General features: G+C 37.6%; 1 protein-coding gene across 1 annotated transcript in view; it reads left to right on the top strand.

The window, feature by feature from the left end:
* Nucleotides 1-26,881, top strand: part of Spin1 (spindlin 1) — a 38,388-nt gene that overhangs the window by 6,316 nt on the left and 5,191 nt on the right. Inside the window, exons 2-4 of the mRNA XM_015503982.2 lie at nt 3,996-4,044; nt 17,676-17,929; nt 23,338-23,581. Coding sequence (XP_015359468.1) covers nt 3,996-4,044; nt 17,676-17,929; nt 23,338-23,581 — 547 coding nt within the window. The remainder of the gene's footprint in view (nt 1-3,995; nt 4,045-17,675; nt 17,930-23,337; nt 23,582-26,881) is intronic.

Below are 26,881 nucleotides of genomic sequence, written 5' to 3'. Positions count from 1 at the left end.
GAATTTTTCCCGCTCCTGGGATTCTGTATGTTTATATTCTTTTGACTTTTTAAACTGAAGCCTATCTTCCAGTAACTAACAAAGAAAATAATATGTTAGATGGAAATTTTAGTCCTGTGTGTGGAAATGTCTCCGGGGTTCAAAATAATTTTGCCTCAAGTTTGAAAGTACCACTTACTCTTTATTCTAATATAATGTTGATGACAGAAAAGTAAGTGTAGAGTAATGCTTTTTTGAAAAAAATTTTTTGAAATACTTTTGAGTGTATAGAGGACCTACGATGATGCCTCATTTCTAAAGAATTTTAATAGCAGTTTTTAGTTCACAGCAAAATGGAGTGGAAAGCAAGGAGAATTCTTGTATCTCCCTTGCCCTCACAGGTATAGGCTTCCCATCAACATTGTATTCACATTGACCCATTTATGATAATTTATGAACTGATATTTAACATCCAGGCTTCACAGGCTTACATTCGACTTCACTTTTTTTTTGGTACTCAGGATTGAACCCAGGGGTGCTTAACTATTGAGCCACATCTGCAGCCCTTTTTATATTTTCTTTAGAGACTGGATTTGCTGAATTGCTTAGGGCCTTGCTGATTTGCTGTGGCTGGTTTTGAACCCATGAACCTCTTGCCTCAGCCTCTCAGCCTCTTGGGTTGCTGGGATTACAGGTGAGCGCCACCCTACCTGGCTAGGCTTTGCTCTAGTGAATGTATATTCTATGGGTTTGGACACATGTTGTATCATCATTGTAGTATTGTACAGAGCAGTTTCACTGACCTAAAAACCTTGGGCCCCCATTAACCTCTCCTCATTAACCTCTGGCAACTCTGAATGATTAATTGGTAACAGGGATTGAACCCAAGGCCACAGAGCCACATCCCCAGTCCTTTTTATTTTTTTTTATTTTGAGACGGGCTCTTGCTAAGTGGCTGAGGCAGATTTGAACTTGCCATCCTCCTGCACCACTGGGATTACAGGCATGTGCTACTGCACCTGGCTATAATACTTCTTCTTTTTCTTTCTTTCTTTTTTTTTTAATCAAATGTTTTCTTTTAGTCTGAGATTTGTCTTCTCACTGTATTATCAGTGTCATATGTAGAGAATTTTCTTTCTTTTTGGGGGTTAACAGGGGCTGAACCCAGGGGTGCTTAACCACTGAGCCATATCTCCAGCCTACAGCCTTTTTTATTTTTATTTTATGAGACAGGATCTCATTAAGTTGGTGAGGCTGACCTCGAATTTGCGCTCTTCTGCCTCAGCCTCCCAAGTTGCTAGAGTTACAGGCGTGCACTGTCACACCAAGCAAGAATTTTCAATTTTAATGAAGTCCAACTTCTAACTTATTTTATATATACATTGTATCTTTAGTGTTGTATCTAAAAAGTTACCTGGTACTCTCTACCTCTGTTATCTAGATTTTTCTTCCATTATGTTCTAGGCATTTATCATTTTGTATTGGGTCTGTGATCCGTTTGTACTTAACTTTTGTGAAGGGTCTGTATCTGTCTAGATTCCCCCCACCCCCCAGTTTCCATCTCTCTATAGATAGTACCCATCTATTCTTGTGTGTTGAATACTTTTTTAAAAAATTAGAATATTCTGAATTCCTATGGTCATTTCTCAAATCTTTTAGTGACTTTGTGCACCAGAGCTGTAAACATCACATGTGCTTTATAATCCTCTTGCCTCTTAGGGGGCAGGATGTCTGAACCAGATATTCAGTCTTCTGGAAGTAAAAATTAGAGAAAATGAGGGTACCCTTCCAAGAGTGCTCCCTCTTCTCCAGAGTCTTTTGCTTGTGTCCCTACTGACCCTCCAGCAATGCCAGTTAAAGTTTCCGTCTCCTGCTGTAGCACCACTTCCTATGGAGATATCTGATTAGATTAAGTATACTCCTTGGTATTTGCTTGTCTTTCCTTTCAGTTTTAGGGGCAGTTGTTTTCTGTGACTTTGGTTTTCTGGCTAATCTAAGAAGAGTTGTTTTCTTTTTCTTTTTGTAAATTTAGTTTGTTCTGTTTGTTTCTTGATTTTCAGGACAGATTGGCAATTTCTAAACTCCTTTTGTGCCAAACCAGAAACCACAAGTTGTCTTTTTTTTATTTTAATTTTTCAAGATTTTTGTTTTACTTTTGATCTTATTATATCAGTTGGTAAAAGAGGAAACTTGTATAGGTATAGTTACACACATGACTTTGTCTTCAATTCTGTCAGTTTTTGATTGAATTTTAGTACTCAGGGTCTATATGTATGTATGTCATAATAATCTTATGACTTTGAACAGACCTTTTTATCATTTTGAAATATCCTTTTTGATCTCTTAGAATAGTGTTTGTCCTGAAGTTAATTTGTCAGTAATTGGCTCTTTCTTTCTAGCCTCTTAATTGGTACAATTAGACTTTTTTAAACAATTTTTAAATTATAGGTGGACACAATGTCTTTATTTTACTTTATGTGGTGCTGAGGATTGAACCCAGTGCCTCACACATGCTAGGCGAGCACTCCGCCTCTGAGCCACAACCCCAGCCCATAATTGGACTTTTTGCATTTAATATAATTGTCATTGTGTTTGGGCTGGAAGATACTTCTCCTGTGTATTGTCTGTAGGTAAGTTGTTTTGCTCATTTTGCGGCCACCTTAAAGGTTTATACTACTTTTTGCCTTACATTGTTTTTAACAAGCAAATCTGGAATCACTTCTAGCTGTTTTCCCTACTTTATCTGAAATCTTATTCCACTTTCATTGCACTTGTTGGCCATGTGGTATTGTGCTTTATTTATCACATCTGGAAAGCTTTCTTTCATTATTTTTTTCTCCTTACTCCTTTATCCTCTTTCTTGGAGTTTAGTTTCCTATATTGGTATTGTGGCAACGGTCTTTGAGCACATGTTCTCCCCCTTGGTCACATTATTGTTTTTGTGTGCCATTTTGGGTAGCATGTATTGCTGTTTATCAAGTTTGTTGATCTTTTTTATGTGCAGGGGTACTGGGGATTGAACTCCACCTCTAAGCCACATCTCCAGCCCTATTTTGTATTTTACTTGGAGATTCTCACTGAGTTGCTTAGGGCCTCACTAAGTTGCTGAGGCTGGCTTTGAACACATGCTCCTCCTGCCTCAGCCTCCTGTGCTGCTAGGATTACGAGTGTGCAGGTCTGTTTTGCTGTTAATTACATACAGTGAATTTTTCATTTCACATCATGTGTTTTGAAACACACGTGTTGATGAACATTGGGATTTTTGTTGTCTAAATTTAAAGAGTGTTGAAGTTTCTTTTGGCAAGTAGATGTTGTGTATGGACTTGTAGTAACCTGTATTGTAGTCCTACTGCAGACTTCTCAGAAGGGGGGGTCACCCTGTGTGTGTGTGTGTGTGTGTGTGTGTGTTTAATGAATTGTTACAAGTGTTCAAGAGATGGCTAGATGAAATTGGAATAACTTTATCCTTTTGTGATTGCTCAGAATTTTTTATGTACAAATTGTGTTTAGCTAAAGACTTAAGCTTCTTCCCCTGAATGAAGAGCTTTGGACTTCTGAGTAGTTTCCTCCTTACCACAATCTGTTCCTCATTTCGAACCACCATTCCTTCCTAACTGCAGTTTGACTTTCCACTTGGCAAAACTACATTGTTCTTCCCAGCTCCCCCTTCATACACTATCATCCAGAAATTGCTCTTGGGAATGAATTCCGGGTCAGTGCAGGACTGTTGCTTTTGTTTTTCTGTTCTCAGGTCCTATAGACCTTTGCTACCTATCACCTCAGTGTTCTCTTTTTTAGCTGTTTATGACAGGAAGACAAGTTCTCTATTGCTCATTGTAGTTGTAGTTTTAGCTACAGAACTCTGACTTTGCGTTGGCTGACTTGGAGTGGAGAACTATTGCCTCTAGTCTGCTCAGAATAAGTAAACAAAAGACTTTCTTACACATTGTCTGTAGCAGCTATTTGGATGCTAATTTTTAGTCTACTTTTCACTGATTGTATCTCACCCCTTTCAGGCCATGCTGGAGTGTCTGCAAACATGATGAAGAAGAGGACATCTCACAAGTAAGCAACTTTGAAATAGCATGTTGTTTTTAGATAACATGTTGTAACCTCTGGTTGCCTAGCACGTGGGAGCCGCTCTTGCGTGAGGAGGTTCGTAGCTCACCTCACTTGATGCCTAATAAATACCTGTCCCTTTCCTCTTATTGCACTGGCTGAAGGGTTCCAGGTTTGTCCTTGAGCAGTGAAAGTCCTTTGTGTCCTGATCTTTCCTCTAGCCTACTGAACCTGATGGCAGGAAAGAGCAGTAATGATGAGAGGAACAGGGTTCCTCTCCTGGTCCCCATGTGTTATTACACCGGGAGCTGCTTTTCACACGAATGTGTCTTACGCTGGAGGGCTGCCCAGCTTGGTGTTTTATAACATTGTTAAATGAATTAAAAGCTTGTAGTTTAGAGAAAGCATACCCATGTTAAGAGATGCTTCAGTAGCCATGTATTTAAAATGACAGGCGTGTATTGTCAGTGCCCCAGTACTAAGCTCCTTTTTCCCCCCTGCACCATGCACTGGTGACTCTGCTACTGTATCTTGTAAATATCACTCCAACACCCTGTTGTGACTCAAAGTCTTCTTAGTTGTAGATTGTTCAGTACGTGGAAAACCCTCCTTCACTCTAATACCACCACCTGAGGCCCTCATTGTAGCAGTTATTTCCAAATTATTTATGCTCATTAGTTACTACCCTGTAGTGGCTGAAAAGCATGAGAAGCCTTTTGGTCATGAAAGGTCTGGATGAATCAGGATTGCCCTTCTCTAATGGTTAATGCTTGAACCATCTCCCATTCAGATGAATGCATGATGTATAATTAAATATTAATTATAATAATATTCAGTTTAAGAAATGACCTGAAAAAGTAAAAATTTGAAGGTTAGTTGAGTTTACTTGTTTCCCTGAGGTTTAATAAATAAAGTGTCAATCAGATTTCATTATTTCACTCATTCCTTTATGATTTTACCAGGGGATGTGATAATTTATGTGATATGTCTGTCCTTATTATTATGTCATTACCATAAATGGCAAGCCATTTCCTGTCTCAACTAGAAGATGATAATAAGAGAAAGATAAGTCAAATACTAGCTAATGGGGGAAAAAAAACAAGTGAAATATCAATTTGGCAAGGCCAAAATAGTTCATTCAAAACATATTTTTGCCATTTAAAAGACTGTGGGAATGTTATTGTGTATTTGTTTTAGCTAATATTACATGTGTTCAAATAATGATTTGTGATTGATATTATTAGGATTTCAGACATTCATGGGTTTGAGCCCTTTATTATTGCATTTGTATAAGGTAGATTCCAAATCTGATATTGTTTGTAAGAAATACTATGTACTCATTATCTCACAGGTTTGAATTCCTTAAAAGCAAAAGAAATAAACGTGCCTATTAAAAACTGTCAAGTTCATATTCATAGCAACTGAAATAATCTCATGTTACACATTTCAGAGAACTTGATTTGGTTCTTTAACAGGTGTACTTGTTTCAAAGACTAAAACATGTCACTGTGTAGCAGAAGGGAGAAATTACCAGTCTGTTCTGTAATTCTGAAGGATGGGTAGAGGGTACAAAAACAAAACAAAACAAAACTGAAACAAAAATCACAAATGATGGTTGTTAATGTTTTTGAGTGAAGTGATGAGTAGGTGTGGGTGTGTGGAGCTTTGGAGAGGCTGCTGTGGCGGTGCACTTCCTGGGGCTGGTCTTGGAGCCGACTGAGGTTTTCCCAGGTTCCTTAATGTGGCCAGGGCTCAGCTTACCCATGTGTGTTGGACCAGAATGGTGAGGTTTGGGGCATAAATTGCTTTTTACAAATGAAAATTTTGTGGAAAGCAAATATCAAGAAGCAGAACTGCCCCCCCCCCCCTTCAGCTATGACTTGAGAGGTTGCAAGGAGTAAGGCCCCTCCTACTCTTTGGTCTGGTGACATTGGGTTCCCATTGGTCACCCCTTCTGTCACTTACTAAGCTAGTGTGGAAGGGCTGTGGAAGAACCAGGTTGCTTGAGGGAGAGTCATAAAGCTGTGCTCAGAGCAGTCACCTCTGACCCTATCAGGTGTTAAGGAGCACTCAGGAGTTGGGTTTGAAGTACTGAGACTAAAGTAGCTGGGGTGTGGAGGGCTTTTTGTCTGTTTCATTTCTTTATTTCATTCTTTTCACAGTGCTATGAATTGAACCTAGGGCCTTGTACATATTAGACAGGTCCTTTATCATTGAACTACATTCCCAGCCCTTGAATTTGTTTTCTAAGTAAATAGAGATCAACCTGTGTGCTTCCTTTGGGCTGGGCACCTTGCTGTGTTTGGGGACAAGTTGGTGGATGAACCTTTTTGGGCTTTCTGCAAAGTCAGAAAAGCTGCTGCGTTAAAAGTACATCTTGAATGGAAAAATACCAGTATCCAAGAATAAGTTATACTGTTGCTTTATTTTCACTTTCAAACATCAACACCCTATTCCCTGAATTTGAATAATAGACAGTTTTCCATTTGCATGTACTATTGGAAAGGGGTCTGTGTTTTACATTTAGAAAATAGAGTAGGATTAACTAATTTTTGTAGAGTTTTTTTCCTTCCATTTTATAAGAGACAAATACTAACTACGGATAGAGAATGTCATTCAGCTCCTTTATAGTTTCTATTGTGCTCTCTCGTAGTTTTCGTGGTAACTGTAGAATAGGAACTGTGAATCTTTTATTATAGATGAGGAAACTGATACCTAGGGACATTAAAGAACTTATCCAAGGTTATACATCTAATCATTTATGGAGCTAGGACTCAGAAGTGGGACAGTCTGATTCTAAAGCCTATGTTACCAACTACCACACCATATTTACAGAGCTGTGTGCTTTATTGTCTCATCTGGAAAATGGGTTATTTCAGTTGTGAATATGAAGACTAGATAACGCTTGGTGCAGGTGTCTAAATGCACCATGGTTGTTAGGCAGCTTTTTGTGCTGTGACACAAATACCTGACCCAGACGATTTAAAGGAGGAAAGTACATTCCAGTAGTGCATGTCTTTGGCTTATAGTTTCAGAGTTTTCAGCTCATGGTTGACTGGTCCATTGCTTTGGACCTGAAGTGAACAGAATGTAATAGCAGAAGAGTGCCGGAAGCTCCTGGCAACCAGGAAGCAGGGGTAGGAGTAGGGTCGTAGTGGGGAGAAACAGTGAGATCATCCAGATTATAATCCATCTAATGGATTAATCCACTGATGAGGTCAGATCCTTCATGATCCAGGCCCTTCTCAAAGCTACCCCCTATGCACATTGCTCCACTGGGGACCAAGCCTTCAATACACAAACTTTGGGAGATATTCTAGACCCAGATTATAAAGGTGATGTTGACAGTCTTTAGTTTGTGAGAACAGTTAATACTTTATCACCTGCAGTAACTCTTGTCATGCCGTGAGGTGTGGAGATCCTTTGGACATTTGAAATTTTGCAGTAAACAACTCTCATGTTAATCAATGGATGTGTAACTGATGTGATTCTGCAATCTGTATACGGGGTAAAAATGGGAGTTAATAACCCACTTGAATCAAAGTGTGAAATATGATATATCAAGAACTATGTGATGTTTTGAACAACCAACAATAAAAATTAAAAAAAAAAAACAACTCTCATGTTATCACAGTGCTGCTGCACAGTGTATAGAGGGATTTACAATGACTTGAATGAAAGACTGACTTGTTTTTCTCCACCTTATTTTTATGTTGTCACCTTAAGCTGGGGAATGACAGTAGCCATTATAGAACTTTTATAAAATAACAGTTACCAGCAAAGCAATTTTTTCTCTACTTGCTAGCTTGTATCTTGCAAAAAGACATTTATTTTGATTTAACCAGTTTTTTGTTGTAAAATCTGCTGAATCTCTTAAGGAAGTTACTTTTATAAGAGCAGCAGTGATTAATCCATACGTCAAAGTACGTAGTATGTGACAGGCTTTTATTGATTCATAGTAGAATTGTGATACTTGACAAGTGAATTTTACATGTATAATGTTTTAAAATAATGGCCACCATAAATTGATTTTTACAATTATTAAGATATTAAACCAAATGGATAGAAAAAATGATTTTCAACACAGGACTTTTCTCCCTCCCCCTCCCCCCTCCCCCCTCTTTCTTCCCTTCCTTTTCCCCTCCTTCCTTCCCTTTCTTCCCTTACTTGCCTTCCTGTACCAGGGATTGAACTCAGGGGCACTTGACCACTGAGCCCCATCCCCAGCCCTATTTTGTTTTATTATTATTATTATTTTTTTAGATACAGGATCTCACTGAGTTGCTTAGCATCTGTCTGTTACAGAGGCTGGCTTTGAAGTCTTAATCCTCCTGCCTCAGCCTTCTGAGTGGTGGGATTACAGGTGTGCACCACTACGCCTGGCAGAACTCTGTTCTTGATGACAAAGTCATTAGAATTTCAAACTTCAGATAAGTAAATGTCACCTACAGTCTCAGTTTACCCTTTTGGAACATGAACACAGAAGTTGTTTTTTTATTCTAAATCAGTACTGCCCAAAGTGTGGTGTGTAGATCACAGAAGACCTCGACACTTGGGTGCCTGTTAGGATTTCCTAGATCATCTACAGGCTGCCAGATGCAGAGCCTTTCTGGACTGGGGGTGCAGTGAGAATCTTGCAGGAGCTCTCCAAGTGATTCAGATATAACTGGCCTGAACTGTTACTGAAAGTGGTATCTTGGTCATGTTGGAGAACTAAATTGAGTTGTGGTTGGAGATTAATACCAAAATTATGTCAATGAAAAGTGGTTGCATTACAAACGATAGGAAAATAGCATTTTAACTAATGCATTATCAGTTCATGCCTGATGATCACTTTTGATGCCTTTTCATCACTTTACTTTTTTCTGAAATCATTTGTTTTAAGAAAGAGTTTCTGGAAATTGAAAAACAATAAAAGGTATTTAATTTGTGGCTTCCTTTATTTTTTTGCTTGAATTGTTTCAGTCATAATACAGTATAGCCTTTCATTAATAACGGGAATCAGGTTGTCCTAGGTTAAATGGACATATCTTGGCCTTTCTTTTATAATATTGCCCTTCATGAGGGTTGTTGTTTAAACTCTTAAGAAATGACAAGATTGAAGGACTTTTTAAAAGGCATATTGAGAGAGCATTTAAATCAAAGTCACTATATTCAAAGAAATCACTATATTTAAAATTACTACATTCAATTGTGATTTTAAATTGAAATATTTTCAGCTGTCCTTTACAATTCTCTACTTGTGATTATCTTAGATTGAATGATCCAGAAGAGACTGAACAAAAAAGTAACATATAATAAACCTTTCATTCCTTACCCAGGTTTAATAATTATTGGTATTTTAGGCTGGGGATGTAGGTAGAACGATTGCCTACCATCTGCAAGGCCCTAAGTTCAATCACCAGCAGCACAAAAAATAAAATACTGGCATTTTGTCAAATAAATATTCTTCATATGTCACTTGTTATTGAAGTTCTAAGCCTGTTTTTAAGTAGGTGCTAGTTGGAGGAAGTTTATTTGTTAACTCACATATGCCTGCCTTATTAATATCGAGTATGGCCTAATATTTTAAAAACACCCTTGCTTGTTAGCGTTGGCTCTGAGCAGCTTGTGCATTCAAGGCCCAATCAGAAAGTTGACTCCTGATTTTTAATAAGTGTTATGTCAATATTAATAACTACTCATGTTTACCTTCAGCTTTTATTACTGGAAAGGCTTCTATATATTTCTAAGTTGGGAATAAGTGTATCTAAATTAGATGTACTTTAGTTCTTTTGGAATTAATGGAATTCTAAAAGTAGACTTTGCTCTCCACCAAAAAAAGACAATGGAAATAAAAAATATCTAATTACCCATTTGTGTACAATGTGTCAGAATGCATTCTACTAAAAAATAAGAATCAGTAAAAAAAAATTCTAATGTCATTGAAAGTCTTTTTCTACATATTTTTATGGATAATTTTGTATAAAAACTTTGTGTTTTCTACATTTGTATTTTTTAAATGTCTTCTAAATTATTCTCTGCATGTAATAGCTATGTAGTTATTTCATTACAGTCACAGTGTTGTAGTGATATGCTAATGATTTAATCACTGGGGCCTATTTGAACATTTTTTTTAAAGCAAATGATTTTACTTTAATGCTAAGTGTTAAAATTATTCATTTAAATGAAAATTCTTATGTGAAAAATGTCAAACATGACTGTTCAGCTTTTTCAGTGTTATGACCAAAATACCTGCCAAGAACAATTTTAAAGGAAGAAAGGTTTATTTTGGCTCATGATTTCAGAGATTCATTTCATGGTCACCCAACTCCATAGCTCTTGACCCAAGGTGAGGGGAACGTCAAGGTGGAAAAGCATGTTGGAGGAGAGCAGCTCAGGACCTGGCAGCAGGGAAGTAGAGGGAACAGTGAATTTTTTTTTCTTCAGTTTCCTCTGTTAGCTATATCTTTACTCACATCCATTGTTTTCTTTCAGTGATCTAGATGTGGACTCACTGGGACATGAATACTATAGATGGTATGACTTTGTGGTTTGTGGGTGGTAACCCCCCCAAAACAAAACAAAACAGAACAACAAAAAAAATTGGATTGAACCCAGGGCCTCATGCATGTTAAGCAGGCACTGTACCATTGAGCTGTATCTCCAGCCTTAGACAGTAAAACTTTGGACATACATTGCCAAAGTGTTCACTGGAAAGGCTCTATCTCTTACATAAAGGAACAGAAAACGGTATGATCAATATCTGAAGTTTTTGTTTGTTTGTTTGTTTTAAAGTCATATAGAAAAGTATTCCTATTAGCAGACCAAGACACTGAAAATATTCTAGAATGTTTGAAGTACAAGGAAAGAAGCTATATTAAAATTGTACTTAATGGCCAGGGGTGTAGTTAAGTGGAAAGTGCTTTCCCAGTATTTGGGAAGCCCTGGGTTAAATCCCCTGAACTGAGGGGAAGTGGGAGATACGCTGAGCTGAGGAATTTAAGTGCTTGCAACGAAAAAAAAATCTAAAAAACAAAAAGTCTCCCAAAAGTAAACATACAGTGTTGATCCTAGACTACACAGCAGAATGGCTTGGGCACAGTTGCAGTCATTCATTCATGGGTGAGAAGATTAATTGTATAGAAATGAATTGACATTGGAATGGAAGGTGCTAGCGTCACCCAGTCAACTGTGGAGTCCCCTCTTACTTCCTGGCTGCAGTGCATTTGCTTTGGGTCAGAGCTTCAAGGCCAGAGCTCTTGACATACATTGCAGGTACAAATGGCACTCAGTCTTGACATTTATAAATAGAAACAACAGGAATCATCAGGTATCTAAGGAGCACTAAGCTTATGAAAGAAAGTTACTAATTCTGAAAGATATACAAACCAGTATTCACCAAATATGTAGAAAACAACAAGAACAAACCCAACACATAGGAGACCAAACTGAAGAATTTCTTTTATGGAAGAATCAGGAAAAAATGAAGACTCTCCTCACAGACTGGAAAGCATGTTTATTAAAATCATTTAAGATTAGATTATAAAGAAACAGCTTGTTTTTAGAAATTAAAAATATTATGTAAGATATGCAAGAGACGGGCTGAAAATAGAGTTCTGAACTCAAGAAGAATTGATCTCAGGTTTTCTTCAAGATGAAATAGTGTGCAAAGGCACTTGAATGAATCATGGAAGATTGATCTACACGTGCCAGCACTTGTCTAATCAGATCCTAATGGATGAAGGCGGAGAAAAATAAGAATAAATATGGAAGAAAATTTGCTCATGTCTCTTTAGATTCACCAGCTTCTGGTGAGGGATAATTTAAAATATGTCAAAAATGCTGGTGACATTTCATAATCTAGGAACAAAGAAAATTCTACAAACAATTTGAAGAGAAAACCAGATTGTCTTAAAGGAACAAGCATCAGATTAGCATCTATTAGCTGTAACTCAAGATTGAGTAAGAAATGAAAAAAAATTTTTTTTCTCAAAGTACTGAGGTGAGGGACGCCCCCTTCCCCAAGGGATTGAACCCAGGGCTTCATACATGCAAGGCAAGCACCCAACTCAGCTGTGTCCCCAGCCCCGTGGTTTTGAACCTTCCGTGTATATGCAGTTAGTTTAGAGGTGAGGGCAAAATAAAATTTTGAAGCTTTCATGAATCTCGGGAAGTTCTGAACTCTCAAAGAATTACTACCAAAGGATGTTTCTAGAAAAATATGTCCACATAAGCAAAGAAATAAAACAAATAACCTTATTCGCTAAATTATTTCTAAATACAGCAGTTTTTTTCTTTTTAAAAATACTCTTAAGATAGTAGTGGAATTTAAAATAACAACAATTTCCAAATAATAATTTAGAATAAGAGCCTGAACTTCAGCAGTGCTATAGAAGTAGACATGTATGACTTTAATTTTTCCTTCTTTCATAAAGGATTTTTGTTTGTTTTAGTTTTAGAATTGTCTTATTTAGGGAAGAAATGGTATAGGTTCAGGTTGAGTATAGATTTTAGTAGATAAATATAGGTTTTGGTATATTTGGAATTGCCAAAATATTAGGGAAAAAAAAAAGATAAATTGCTTATACAAGAAGCTTCATTTGGTGTGAAGGAACCTCATTTGTTATAACTACATAGATAAAAGAAGAAAGGGAAAAGAGGAAATGAAAACAAAAGTCAAATTGAACGAAACAAAATGTGAAGAATAACACTATTAATATTGTTTATCACAGCAAAAATTAATGTTTAAAGTTTTCTAATTAAGAGGATGTAAGGAAATAAAATCTATCCGAAAAGAAGGATTGCACATCTTTAAAATCGAAGTACATGGGAGGGGTTCTGAGGAGGATCCCAGCTGCTGGTAGAGCTTAAAGGAAGGAGGAGACTTTATTCCCACCCCAGAAGATGCCTGGCATGAAATTGGCTTATACTGAAATGTGATTCAGAGACCTATATCAAAAATTATCTGGAAGAACTGCAGATTCCCCTTGTGCGGAAGTAAGTGTGGGAAGGAAGCATGATTGAACTGGAAATGTTGTTGCTGTTGGCTAAGTTTCTTGTGGTTTTGTTGAAAATCAATGTGGTCAATTTATTTCTCTGAAACTATTTCTTTGCTAGAGAAGGTTTTCTTTTCATTTTCTGTGAGAAGAGAAAATGAAAGGAGAACCTTTCTCTGGGGAGAGTGCATGTGCATACACAGGGGTTAAGGGATTAGTTCACACAATTGTGGGGGCCTGGCAAATCTGGAATCTGCAGGGCTAACCAGTATAAAAAAGCTGAGAGGAAGCTCCTTCTGTGAGTCTCTGTGAAGGACAACCCGCCCCCACCCCCATGAGGCCTGCCTACCTTAAAGGGTAATTTGCTTTGCTCAGAGTGTGTAGATTTAAATGTTAATTCCAGCTTCAAAACAAAACAAAACCCTTCACAGTGCCTTCTATGCTGTTGCTTGTCCAGGTATTTGAGTGCAGTGACATAGCCAAGTTGACATATAAAATTAACCAGCACACTGGTGAAGTGGCTGAATCATTTTGGTGGCAATGATGAAATGTCTGAAAACTACAAAAAAACTACTTTCAGATTGATGAAATCTGGGAACCTATTTTAGCCTTTGCTTTAAGTGTGAAGAAAGCCTAGTCTTGTAAAGGGAAATCACAGGGACGTTTGCCTAAAAATCAAAAGAAGATATGTAATTTATTATTTTATTTGAAGGGGAAAAAAAAGATATTGCTAGGATTCCTGTATTCCAAAACAAGAAATGTAATCTTTACCAGCTGTTTTCTGAAGAAGCCAATTGGATATCATTGCCTGTTCCTAGAAATTATGAAAATACCTAGAAGTATACTTTTTAGAAGTTACATACTTCATAGTGCTTCATATATGCTTTTTTTCAGATTGCAGTGTTTTTTGAATGCAAAATCATTTTTAAGGTGATATTACTGTGAGCAATATTGATTTGAGCTCTTTGCCCTCTCCTCTCTTTCTCCATCTAATACACTTTTGTCTTAAGTTGATTAGGGGTCAGCCCCCTTATTCTATTTTGCATTTCCTTTCCTCTTATTTTTGAGAATTGTGTTAAATCTGTAATGTCAGAACAGCTGAAAATTACACGCTACAGTTGACCTTTGAACAACATGAGTTTGAACTGCGTGGGTCCACTTATGCAAGGGTGTTTTTATGGGAGATTTTTTGGGAAAAACAAAACTTAACTTTTAGATGAACCATGGAGTCTAGAAATACTGAAACAGTTGGGGAAATGTAATCATGAATACCATAAGATGCATGTAGGTTATTGTCTATTTTATCATTTACTGTATAAACTACACTGACGTCTAATTAGAAGGTAAAATTTATCAAAATGTATGGTCACGAGCACATGATGGTTTGCAAGTGAGAGAAATGTGAACCAATGTGAAGGTGTAGCATTGAATCATACCTGCATAAAGGTACTGTTTTTACCTGCTGCTCTGCTGTTGTGATTTCATAGTCCCCTCTTGTTGCTGTTGCCATGTAAGTATGGTGATCATCCACTTAAACTACCACTTGGCATTTATCTCTACTCGAGCAAGCAGCTCCTCTTTCCTAGGTCAAGCAGAGAGGGATCACTCAGAGTTCCTGCACGTTTTTCATTGTACGTAATACATGTACAAACTATATGTTTATGTTATCAGGGAGGCTTCTGGACAGCAGTAGGTTGTTATGTGGACATTTTAACTGCACTAGGGGTTGGTTTCCTTACTTACCCCTGCATTTTTCAAGGGCTAATTGTGTTCCTGTTCTTTTTCTTGTCCCTATCATTCTGTGGTTAAATGCATCCATCCTTTGCTTTCACCAGTACTATTCTCATGCCTCTTCCATGAGCCCTTGGTGATTCGAAGCGCACAGACCTACAACTTCTTTAGAAAACATTTATTGGGACAGTGTTTTCACTTTCTCACATGTCTGCAGCAGTTTTATCTGGCTTTTATACTTGAAGGTAAACACACATTCTTAGATGATTGTTGAATCCTGGACTAGGGTCCCCTTCCCCTATCTGTTACCCATTGTCATCTGGCACAAAGTGTTGCTGCCAGAATATACATTTTCTTTACCTAACACATGATGCCCCCGCAAAGGGGTGGTATTTTCTTTAAGATCTGATTACTGGGATATATTTGAACATCAGTCTTTCTGGGCCCGATTTTCCAGGGCTTGTGTGTGTTATTGAAGTGTTTATTATTTTAGGAAAGTTAATGTGAACTATTGTTTATAGTATTTCTAAGGGCTGCTTTCCCACTTTTTTTTTTTTAAGATCGTGATACTTCTGTTATAGAGGTTATGTGTGACCATCTCTTTTAACTTTTCATGCATTTTCCTTACAAAGCTCCCATGGTGTTATTTCTTCTCATATTCATCTAGTTTAGTCTTCATGTCTAAAAGAATTTTTCAAATTGCTAGTTGTTTCTTTACCTTGTCTGACTTTTTCTCACATCGTGTCTTGTCTAGCTGTCTTATTTCTGAGCTTTTCTATTTTTGATATCTATTCCTATATTAGGATTCTCCAGAGAAATAGAACCAGTGGGAGATAGATAAATATAAAGGGGATTTATTATGCAGTGTTGGCTTATGTGATATGGAGGCAGAGAAGTCCCATGGAAGACTACTGCTTGCAGACAGGAGACCCAGGAAAGCTGGTGGTGTCTTTAGGTTGAGGTACAAAGGCCTGAGAAGCATGGGGCAGGTGGGACAGGGCGGGGCCTGCTGCACCTGAACTGTGTCCTGCTCTGGCAAGCAGACTGGAAGAAAAGGAGTGAATCCCTCCCTCCCTCCCTCCTTCCTTTCTTTCCCTTTCCTTCTGTTCAGGCTTTCAACAGACTACCTGAGGCCCACCTACACTAGTGAGGCCAGATCTTTATTCAACCCATGGATTCAAATGCTAGTTTCTTTTAAAACACTATCACAGTCACCCCCAGAAAACCTGCTTAATCTAGGCACCCTGGGACACTGTCCAGTTGACCTGTAACATGGACCCACCGCAGTTCTTCCTGCAGTGCCTTCTGTTTGCTTAATGCTAGATAGCAGTTTTCATCTGCTTCATGGACATATTTTTCTGCTTGTCCTCATTGCCCATGAGCGTTTGTTTCAATCAAGGGTGTTTGTTTCTTAAGCTGTCTTTGTGTGTTGTACAGCCGTGATCCTTATGTCGCTGAGAAGGGGTGAGAAGATTGCAGGATGACTTCACTAGCTTCAGAGCTCTGAGGCTGCCTCTGCTGGTGTTTCCTGTGACATATTTAAAACAAATCCCCTTCCTGTAGTCATCTCTGTCTACTTCTTTCAGGAGGTGGATCATTCCTCTACCCTCTGCTGTCATTTCCTCTGCCCTTACCTTGCTTAGTTGGGATTGGATTTTAAATGGGGTGTCCTCAAGGCAGGACTCTGCTTCCTTGGAAGAAAGGGTGTGCTGGGTATTTCCAGAACTCTGTGGGTAGAGGTAAGATGGGGTGGTTTCCTAACCTAGCATTCCTGCACTTAACTTGTGACCCTTTTTCCAGGCTCCCAGCTTAGGCTCCATGCTGAGTTTTTCTCTTGAGGCAAGTACTTTTGTTGGCTCTGGTGTCTCCCCTCCAAGAAGTCTGACTTGGCTGAATTTATATAACCAGCCCAGAATAAATTATTCCTACTTAGACTAACTATATATATATATATATATATACACCTATAGATTTAAGTATTATAACCTATATGATTTTTTTTTTTAACTTAAACTATGTCACATACTAGTCTCTTCACCCATGGGATACCAAATGAGTTTCATGCCTATAGACCTTTTCAGCTCCCTTAACATTTTCACTCTTGGTGTGTGTAAGTATCTGTTAGGTTAATATTTGGCCTAAGCTTGTATGCAAGCCAATTCTTGTCCCTTGTCATTGGTTTTCAGTTGCTAGAAATCTAGACACTACATAGTTCAATGACACTCCAGTGATTTTTTTTTTAATATTTCATTGAGTATTTGTTTATAAAGTGAAGTGAGTAATATTGTATGTTTCTTAAGATTTCTTAATAGTGGGTGGTAAAACACTTTGATATAAGTCATCCTGGACTTTGGTTTAAGTACAAGTCAAATGTGTAGTTTATTCATATTGTTGAAGCCAGTAGGAGCAGAATTAGTAGGGCATTAAAATGGGCAAACTTGAATAGTTATGAATTTCTTTTGATTTGAAATGAATCCATGTTACATAAGAATATGAGTTTGTGGTGATTGCTGTAATCTATTTCACGTGGTCAGCCCTTCTTTAAGTTGGGTAGTTGTAGTTTGATTGAATTAAAGGAAACGCAGAACCTGTAAAACTGGTGCTTATGAGTGGGGCCCATATTCCTATGGACAAGTAGTTTTTTTTGCCTGTCAGTACATGGTTCACCGGCTCAGCCAGTTCCTGTTGCTGATGAATTATGTTATGTACTTGTTGCTGGAGGAGACCTCAACACCTGTGAGCAAGCAGCACTGCTATGGGATAGGAGCTGAGCACCTCGAGTTACCTGAAGTGGCACTGTGGCATACAGGAGTTTGTGCTCAAATTGGGGACTTCGGTAATAGAACTTGCTAGTCAGTGGTTGTGTTGGATCTAGGCATGCATACTTGTGAGATAATACCTTGTGTGTGTGTGTGTGTGTGAATACAGAAAACATCGGAGCAGTGTGGGGCCAAGCAAGCCTGTGTCTCAGCCCCGGCGGAACATCGTAGGCTGCAGGATCCAGCATGGGTGGAGAGAGGGCAACGGCCCTGTCACCCAGTGGAAGGGGACCGTCCTGGACCAGGTGCCCGTGAATCCTTCTTTGTATCTTATAAAGTACGATGGATTTGACTGTGTTTACGGACTAGAACTTAATAAAGATGAGAGAGTTTCTGCGCTTGAAGTCCTACCTGATAGAGTTGGTAAGTTGCTTTTACTGTTTGTGCATTATTGCTTTAAAAGTGATAATTAAAATAGAAATACATGTTTGATTTTTCTTTTACATTGTTGGTATTTTAACTTTTATTGAGACATCTTTGGTAAGCATTTCAGTCAGTCATCTAAAACCATAACAGTTGATCCAAAGTTCTGAAACCATAGTTCAAGGAATTGAGAAGGATATAAAGATGTATACAGTTTTCCTCCTGAAATGTAAAATATAATAATCTCTCATGTGGTTATTTTTGACCATCTGCGCCCCCCCCCATCCCCATTATCTGGGCCTTGACAGGCAAATTATTAAATTTTTATCGTATGGAATTTATCATAAAGTCTTTGTGTGAAGTGTTTCTTTCATTGTGTATTACATGAATGATAATTATTTGTACTTTAAGCCAAAATGTAAGCAACCAGGATGTGAGCTTTGCTGTATGTTCTCTAGGGCTTGTTTGAACAAGGTTTGTGGAAGCGAGTGTCTGTGTGTCTCTCTCTCTCTGTCTCTCTGTCTCTCTTTTTGTTATACAGTATTGGTTTTGCCTTGCAAATGTTAAATAAAAATGACTGAATTTAATAGGATGGCTATACAAGTTAATGTTATTTTCTCAAAGAGTATTTACTTTGAACTTTTTCATCACAGTGATGCTGCTATTGCCTAAAATACTGGTTTATGCTTTAGAATTATTTTTGAAAGTGTGCCATTAAAAAAAAAGCTTCAGCTGATCTAGACTTGGAGACTAGGAAATTTGGGGTCAAATTGTCAAGGGAAGAAACTAATCTACCCCCCTCCCTTTTGTTTTCTTCAGATTGTGTTATTGTATTCTCAGGACAAGAGTTTCCCAACAAGTTACTAACTCTGCCAAAAAATTTATTCAAACACTTATCAATTTTTTATGCTAAGTAATTGTTATGCATTTTTTCCTGACCCAGCATTTTAGTCTCTATCCCTTCAAGGCAAGACTCCTAGGTCACTGGAACTACTCACTTCCTGCATGTTACTACAAGACCCAATCCTTTTCTCATCATGGAACCCTATCTCTGATGGCAGGATCAAGAATTATGTAATATTGTTCTTTGTAATGTTGTTACCCCAGTTTCTAATAAGAAATATGGACTGCTTATTCTAAATGGTAAAGCAGTTAGAAAAGAGAAATACAAAACTGTCACTGCAAATCAGCGACATGTAGTGTGCCTAATGCAGTTCATACCACCTGCCATTGACCTTAGTAGTCACTGCAATAATTGGGTTAAAAAAGTTTTTGCCTTTTATTTATGCTCAGTGTAGGAAGAAACCAGCCTTCCTTAATTAGGTTCAGGCTTGTTCAGTAGTTACCTTTTCCTTGAAAGTCTTAGCTGAAAGGGATGTATTGTCTAGAGAAGTGTGGTTTCCATGGCAAAGTCAAGGGACCCCTGACCCTTCATGAGGTTTGCTGGGTCTAAATTGCTTTCATAATATTAAGAGAATTTTCTGTCTTCATCATTCTTTTTCACATGTGTATAGTCGAGTTTCCTACTGTATAGCTCAGCAGACACAAAGCAGTGCTCAGTGTTACCAAACCATACATTGATAAAAGATGTGTTCAAAGGGCAAGACTGACAGGTTTTAAAAGTAGACAGTTTTCAAAAATTGTGGTATAAAGCACATAAAATGTAAAATTTACTATCTTAACCATTTTTTTTTGTAGCATTATGTTCACATTGTTGTGAAACAGATCCCCAGAACTTTATCATCTTGAAAATCTGAAACTTTATGACTATTAAATGACTCCACCTTTCTCCTTCCTTCCCCAGCCCCTGCCACCCACCATTCTCCTTTTTATCTTATGAATTTGGCTAATCTAGATATTGCATGTAAGTGGTATCATACAGATTTTCTTTTCTCTGACTGGCTTATTTCACACAGCGTAATGTACTCAGGGTTCATCCCTGTAGTAGTACATGACAGGATTCCCTTCCCTTTCAACACTGAAAATAGTATTCCAGTGCATTGACATGACACATTTGTTTATCCATTCACCCACCGATGAACTTTTGGGGGTTGCACCCACTTCTTGGTAGCATGTAAAGTTGTGAATAGCGCTGCTGTGAACATGGGTGTACAACTCTCTCTTTGAAATCCTTTTTTGATTCTTGAAATCCTTTTTTGATTCTTGTTATATGTGCAAGAAGTGGGACTGCCAGTCATGTGGTTATTCTAATTTGAGTTTTCTAAACAGAACTGCCATGTTGTTTTCCTCCACAGTTGCACCATGTTACAAGCCCATCCGTGGTACACAAGGGTTCCAGTTCTCCATCTCTTTGCTGGCATTTCTCTGCCCACCTCCCCCTTCCTTACTTAATGGGTGGGAGGTCATACTTCATTGTGATTTGTAATTAATGAAGTTGAGTAGCCCTGTTGAGCTTCACTTAGAATCTTGTTAGCTTTTTGTGTATCATGTTTTTTAAGTCATTTGATCCTTTTGTAATCCAGTCATTTTGTTTCTTTGTTGAATTGTAGTTCTTTATATATTTTGGAGACAAAGGGTTTTATTGTGGGGAGCATGAAAAGTTTATTGGTAACTGTTTCAGATTCTGTGTTGTAGCTGACCTTTAGAAACTACCAATTGTTGCCTTTTGATGTAATTTCATAGAATATGGGAAACTATCTGAAATACAATTTTTGTGAAGCTGGATGCTTACACATAATTTTAACAGATCACAACAGGATGAATGGTAATGCATATATGAGAAATAAAGTTGTACTTTTAAAAAGCTAGATGTTAAGAGATTTGTACGGAATGTAAGATTGTGCCCTTGAGCTAAGTTTTGTTAGCAATGCATTTTAAAGAACTATTTTCTATATAGATATTTTTAAATATTTTGAAATTTGTTTCATTTTCTAAAGCAGTAAATATTGATAGGTATAATCCATATAAACAAATGCTCTTTTATGTTCTCAGTAATTTTTGAGAATATAATGGAGTTCTGAGAGTCATAATCTCAGATCTACTGGCATGAAGAGCCTGATAGGTTTTGTTTTTGGTGTGATGCAGAGGGTAATTCTGTGTAATTTCTGTTACTGCATATGTAAGCAAACATACCACCATGTATGTTTGAGTATCCTGATTAAATTGAATTCCAAAACATATAGTAAGAAACTTGAATTTTTGTTCCCTTTAATAGAAGTAACCTGATGAATGAGTAAAATGGGAGTGCTGATCTGTTTTTAGATTGTAATCTGAAATTTGAGGACTAGAGAAACTTTAAAGTTGAGAGGATCTTCCATAAATTTTTACCTAGTATTTAAAAAAATGAAGGCACTAAATTTCCACCTACTTAGTTTCCTTTCTTTCTTTCTTTTGGTACTAGGGATTGAACCCAGGGGTGCTTTATTGCTGAGCTGTATACCCAGCTCCTTTTATTCATTTACTTACTTACTTCACTAAATGGTTTACGGCCTTCCTAAATTGCTGAGGTTGGCCTCGAACTCGGAATCTTTCTGCCTCAGCCTCCCTAGTTGCTGGGATTACAGATGTGGTCCACTCTACCTAGTTTCTAAAGTATCATGGAGTAGGGCTGTAGTGTACTACTAGGGAAGCCTGTGCCATCAGCCACATGGGCTGTCTCATGAAATCCTGTTGTAGTGGCAGCCCCTCCTCTACCAATGCATCTTAATTAAGCTTCTTCAAAGACCCTAATCACAGTTGTTCTAGTTAATAAAATGTCAGTTGAGATCTCTGCAGAAGGGCTCAGTGTGGCTAGATGCCCTATTTCCTGTTGCTCTGCTCTGTCTTGCAAAAACTAAATTTAACTGCAGACTTGATGGATATACCCTACTTTTGTGGTATATCCTGTAAAATCCCTGACTGTTCTAAGAAATGGGGAGAAGAGCACCTTCTGAGAACTCAAAAAAAGAAAAATTACTTTTATGTAAAACTTCTAAGCCCTTCCTCCCACTGGATATAAAGTTCAAAGAACTTCCAAAGTCTTTGTTCAGAGAATTTTAGGTGAGAACCCTCTCTGGACCAATGCACTCAGTAAACCTGCTTCCTAAAAATTCCTCCGGTGTCCAGCCTCTTCCGTCCTACTTCACTAAAACAAATATCAGGGGAAGGCCACTGCTTTCATGAGGATGTTCAGACAGTAAACAAATACATAAAACAAGGTGACTTTAGATGATGGGGAATGTTGTTAAGAAATATAGCTGGCAGGGGCTTGGGATGTGGCTCAAGCGGTAGCACATTCACCTGGCATGCGCAGGGCGCTGGGTTTGATCCTCAGCACCACATAAAAATAAAGATGTTGTGTCCACCGAAAACTTAAAAAAAAAAATTAAAAAATTCTCTCTCTCAAAAAAAAGAAAAAGAAAAAAAAAGCTGGTAAGGGCTGGGGCTCAGTGGTAGAGCACTTGCCTAGCACGTGCGAGGCCTGGGTTCCATCCTCAGCACCACGTAAAAATAACTAACTAAATAAACAAAATAAAGATATTGTGCCAAGAACAACTAAAAAAAAGTTAAAAAAAAATATATATATATATATATAGCTGGATAACATGACTAGGATTGTTGGGGTCATGGAGAGCCCCCCAAGAGGGAAACATGCGGCAGAAGGAGTGCTCTAGGAAGAGGCGAACTTGTCCAAGCTGGGAGGGTTATTAGCAGGGTCATCTGGGAATAGTGGAGGGTTAACTGAGATATGGACAGTGCAGAGGAAGATGGTAAATCTGAGGGCAGAGGCTAGGTGGCCCAGGTCAGTGGGCCTTGGGCAGGAGTGGTTGTTAAATTATGCAGGGCAGACATGGGAACATTTTAAATTACTCAATCTGATGTAAATGCCACAATGATCACTGTTGCTATGGAGAATAGATTGTAGGGGCAAGAGTAAAAACTGTGTTTTAACAGAAGAGGGAAATAAGGTTGAGAAAAACCACAGAATCATTTAAAGCAAAAAATCTCAGGCCTTGAATATGTTAATCTGTTTCAATAAATGTTCTTTGGATATATGAAGGGGACTAATGTGAAGGGGGAAGCAAGGTCAACTGTCTATAAAAACACTATTTTTACAACTCTGCTGTAAGTCTGAAATTATCTCTATTTAAAATAACTGTTAAGCAATAACAAAAATACTTCATACCTTGAATGAACAATTAAAAGTTCTAATTTAGGCACAGTACTGAGAACAGATGAGTCCTGATTTGATCCAAAAGACTTCCCATCACATTTGTCTTTGGGCTGTGGCTTTGTTTGATGGTGGTACTTCTGAAAGCCCGTCCTCCTCTCAGTGACTTTCATATGTTTTCTAATGTATTGCATGGACAAAATTTCAGGTAGCCTCATTTCTAAAATTCAGTCTTCATAATAAATACACAGCAAGACACTTTGCCGAACCCTCGCTCTTTTTTTCTTTCAATCCCCAGCAACATCTCGAATCAGCGATGCACACTTAGCAGACACAATGATTGGCAAAGCAGTGGAACATATGTTTGAGACAGAGGATGGCTCTAAAGATGAGTGGAGAGGAATGGTCTTAGCACGGGCACCTGTCATGAACACGTGGTTCTACATCACCTATGAGAAGGACCCTGTCTTGTACATGTACCAGCTGCTAGACGACTACAAAGAAGGCGACCTTCGCATCATGCCAGACTCCAGTGAGTACATGTTGGCAACTTTTATTTCTGATAATTCAAAAAAGAATTTGGATTTTAACTTCAGATAATTAACTATTCCAGCTATGCTTATTAATTTAAAAATATTTTTGGCTGTAGATGGACACAATATCTTTATTTTTTATGGAGTGCTGAGAATCAAACCCAGTGCCTTGCACATGCTAGGAAAGCTTTGTACCACTGAGCCACAACTCCAGCCCCTATATTTTTTTTTGAATATGTTGTTTTTTTTAGTCATTCACAAGAATAAGTGGCACAGTTTTCAACCTCTCATCATAAATTTTAGATCAGAAAATGTTTGATTACTTTTGCTTGGCCTTTGGTTGTTTTGTAAAAGAAGGTTATTTTAAAGTTATATTATTGACATTATTATGTATTATTTCTTGTATTTAAAAATATATGAAGATGTAGGGAACAGTAAAACAGTTTCATATGGCTCAGCTTGAACAACTCATTGTCAATGTTGTTTATCTGCTTTCTTTCAACTGAATTATTTTAAACTAATTTTTATAGGCTGATCATTTTATCTGAACATATTTGACTTTACTTTAAAGAATACTGATTTTAGAAAACTGTTAAATTGGGGAAGCTTTCAGTAGCAACTAGATCACTGGGTCAATATTTAGACAGACCATTGTGCTGTTTCCACAAGTACTTTCAGGTAATTTGAACTCATGTGGGGAAGGTAGAAAACACTATAACCTGCTTTTATCAAGCCTGATTTTAAAAACAGTTTTATTGTGATATAATTTCTATACCTCATAGTTAACCAATTTTAAAAAGCTACAATACAGTAGCCTTTATGAACATCAGTGTATTCATAAAGACATCCAGTCCTCACAGCAGACAGTTCTAGAACATTTCCTTCACGTTAAAAGGAACTTTGTATCTTTACCTACTTTTCCCTTATTCCCCCACCTCACAGCCATAAACAACCAATAATTAACTTTCTGTATAGATCTTCCTGTGCCTTCATGTTCATGGATCATGTAGTGTGGGGTCCTTTGTGACTAGTGTCTTCTCACTTAGCACGTTCTCAGGATTCATCATGTTGCAGCACGTATTATTACTTGATTTCTTTTAATGACCAAATATGATTCTTTAGTATGCATAATAACCACACTTTTTGTTTGTTCATTCATTGATGAACATTTGGATTGTTTCCACCTTTTGGTTATTATGAATGTTGTTTCTATAAATATTTGTATACAAGTTTAGGTGTGGACATTTTTTTCAGTTCCATTGAGAATGTATCAAGAAGTTGAATTACTGGTTCATAATGGTAACTCGATGTATCATGGTGAACTGCCATGCCAATTTTCAAAGAATTGCATTTTACATTCTCACTAGCAGTTGATGAGGGTTCTACCTTTTCCAAATCTTCACCAATGCTTGGTTTTACCTGACAAGCAATTCTACTAGTGAATATGTAGTGGTATATTATTGTGGTTTTGATTAATATTTTACTGATGACTGCTGATATCAAAGGGATCTTTTCATGTGCTTATTGGACATTGGGTATTTGCTTCGGTGAAAAGTCTATTAAGTTCTCCTTTGGGTGCCCTTATCCCCACTTTTTTGAGACAGGGTCTCACTAAGTTGCTAAGGCTGGCTTTGAACTTGGAATCCTCTTGTGCTTCCCAGAAGTCACTGTACTGCTCCTGGCCCCCTGCTGATTTTCAAGTTTCTTTTATTACAGGTTGTAAGTCAGTATTCTAGATACAAGTTTTTTTATACCTGATTTGCAAATGCTTTGTCCCATTCTCTTTGGTTGTCTTTTTTCACTTTCTTGATGGTGTTCTTTGAGGCGTTTTTAACTTTTGTGTCCAGTTTATCTTTATTTTCCCTTTTGTTGCTGTACTTTTGGGGTCATACTTAAGAATCTCTTGCCAAATCCAAGGTCTACTCTTGTGTTTTTTTCTAAGAGTTTTTTTTTTTTAAGCTTTTTACATTTTGAATTAACTTTTGTGTATGATCTTGAGGTAAAAGTTCAATAATTCTTTTGTGTGCTATTCAGTTGTCTGGGCACCATTTTTTGAAAACTTTACTCTTTCCCTTGTTGAAAATCAGTTTGCTGTGTTTATTATTTCTGAACTCTCAGTTCTGTTACACAACTCCCACACTGTCTTGATTACATTGCTTTGCAGTAAAATATGGAATTGGGAAGTATGAGGCTCTTAATTTGTGCATTTCCAGGGTTTCTTTGTCTATTCTGGGTCCCTTGCGATTTTGTACAATTTTTGAAATCTGCCTGTCAGTTTCTACAAAGAAGTCTGCTGATATTCTTAGAGGATTTGTGTCGAATCTATAGACAAGTTTGTGGAGTATTGCCATCTTAGCAATGTTAACAAATCCACCTACCTATCTACCTGTCTGTCTGTCTGGTTTTTTATTTATGGTGGTGGTTGAACCCAGGGCCTTGTGCATGTGAGGCAAGCACTCTGCTAACTGATCTATATCCCCATCCTGTTAACAAATCTTTTTTTTTTTTTTAATTGTAGATAGACATAATGCCTTTATTTTATTTATTTATTTTTTTGTGGTGCTGAGGATCAAACCCAGGGCCTCACACGTGCTAGGGGAGCACTCTACCACTGAGCCATGACCTTATTCCCTCTTAACAAATCTTAATAAGCCTTCCAGTTCATAAGCATCAATACTTTTTTATCTATTGAGATATTTGATTTCTGTCAATAATGTTTTATAATATTCTGAGTGTAAGGGTTGCATTTTTTTTGTTGTTGTTAAACTTGCTCCTAAATATTTTTTTTGTTACTGTTGTGAATGAAATTTTTTTTGGGGGGGGGGGGCAAACCTATTCTTTTTAAAACTTCTTAGCCTTTCCTGTAACGCATTGATCTCTGACCTAGGACAGATGTGTCTCATAGACACGCCTTATGTTAGCAGTCTGACAATCATCTGCTCATCTGGCCTTGAATTTCTACTTCTTAAGATTTTTTAATAAGTGCTTCTACATTTGTTATAAAGGAGTAATAGTGGATAATTGGAAATTAAATTTTCATTAGAATATTATATGACAGGGCTGGGGATGTGGCTCAAGCGGCAGCGCGCTCACCTGGCATGCGTGTGGCCCGGGTACGATCCTCAACACCACATACAAACAAAGATGTTGTGTCCCCCGAAAACTAAAAAATAAATATTAAAAAAGTAAAAGAAAGAATCCCCTTCTTGGTCTATTCCCTAAAGACCTAAAAAGAGCATGCTACAGGGACACTGCTACATCGATGTTCATAGCAGCACAGTTCACAATAGCAAGACTGTGGAACCAACC

This window comes from Marmota marmota, unplaced genomic scaffold (assembly GCF_001458135.2).
Source record: "Marmota marmota marmota unplaced genomic scaffold, marMar, whole genome shotgun sequence".
Lineage (NCBI taxonomy): Eukaryota > Metazoa > Chordata > Mammalia > Rodentia > Sciuridae > Marmota > Marmota marmota.
The sequence above is the reverse complement of the archived record's forward strand: the minus strand, read 5'-3'. Positions and strand labels throughout refer to the sequence as shown.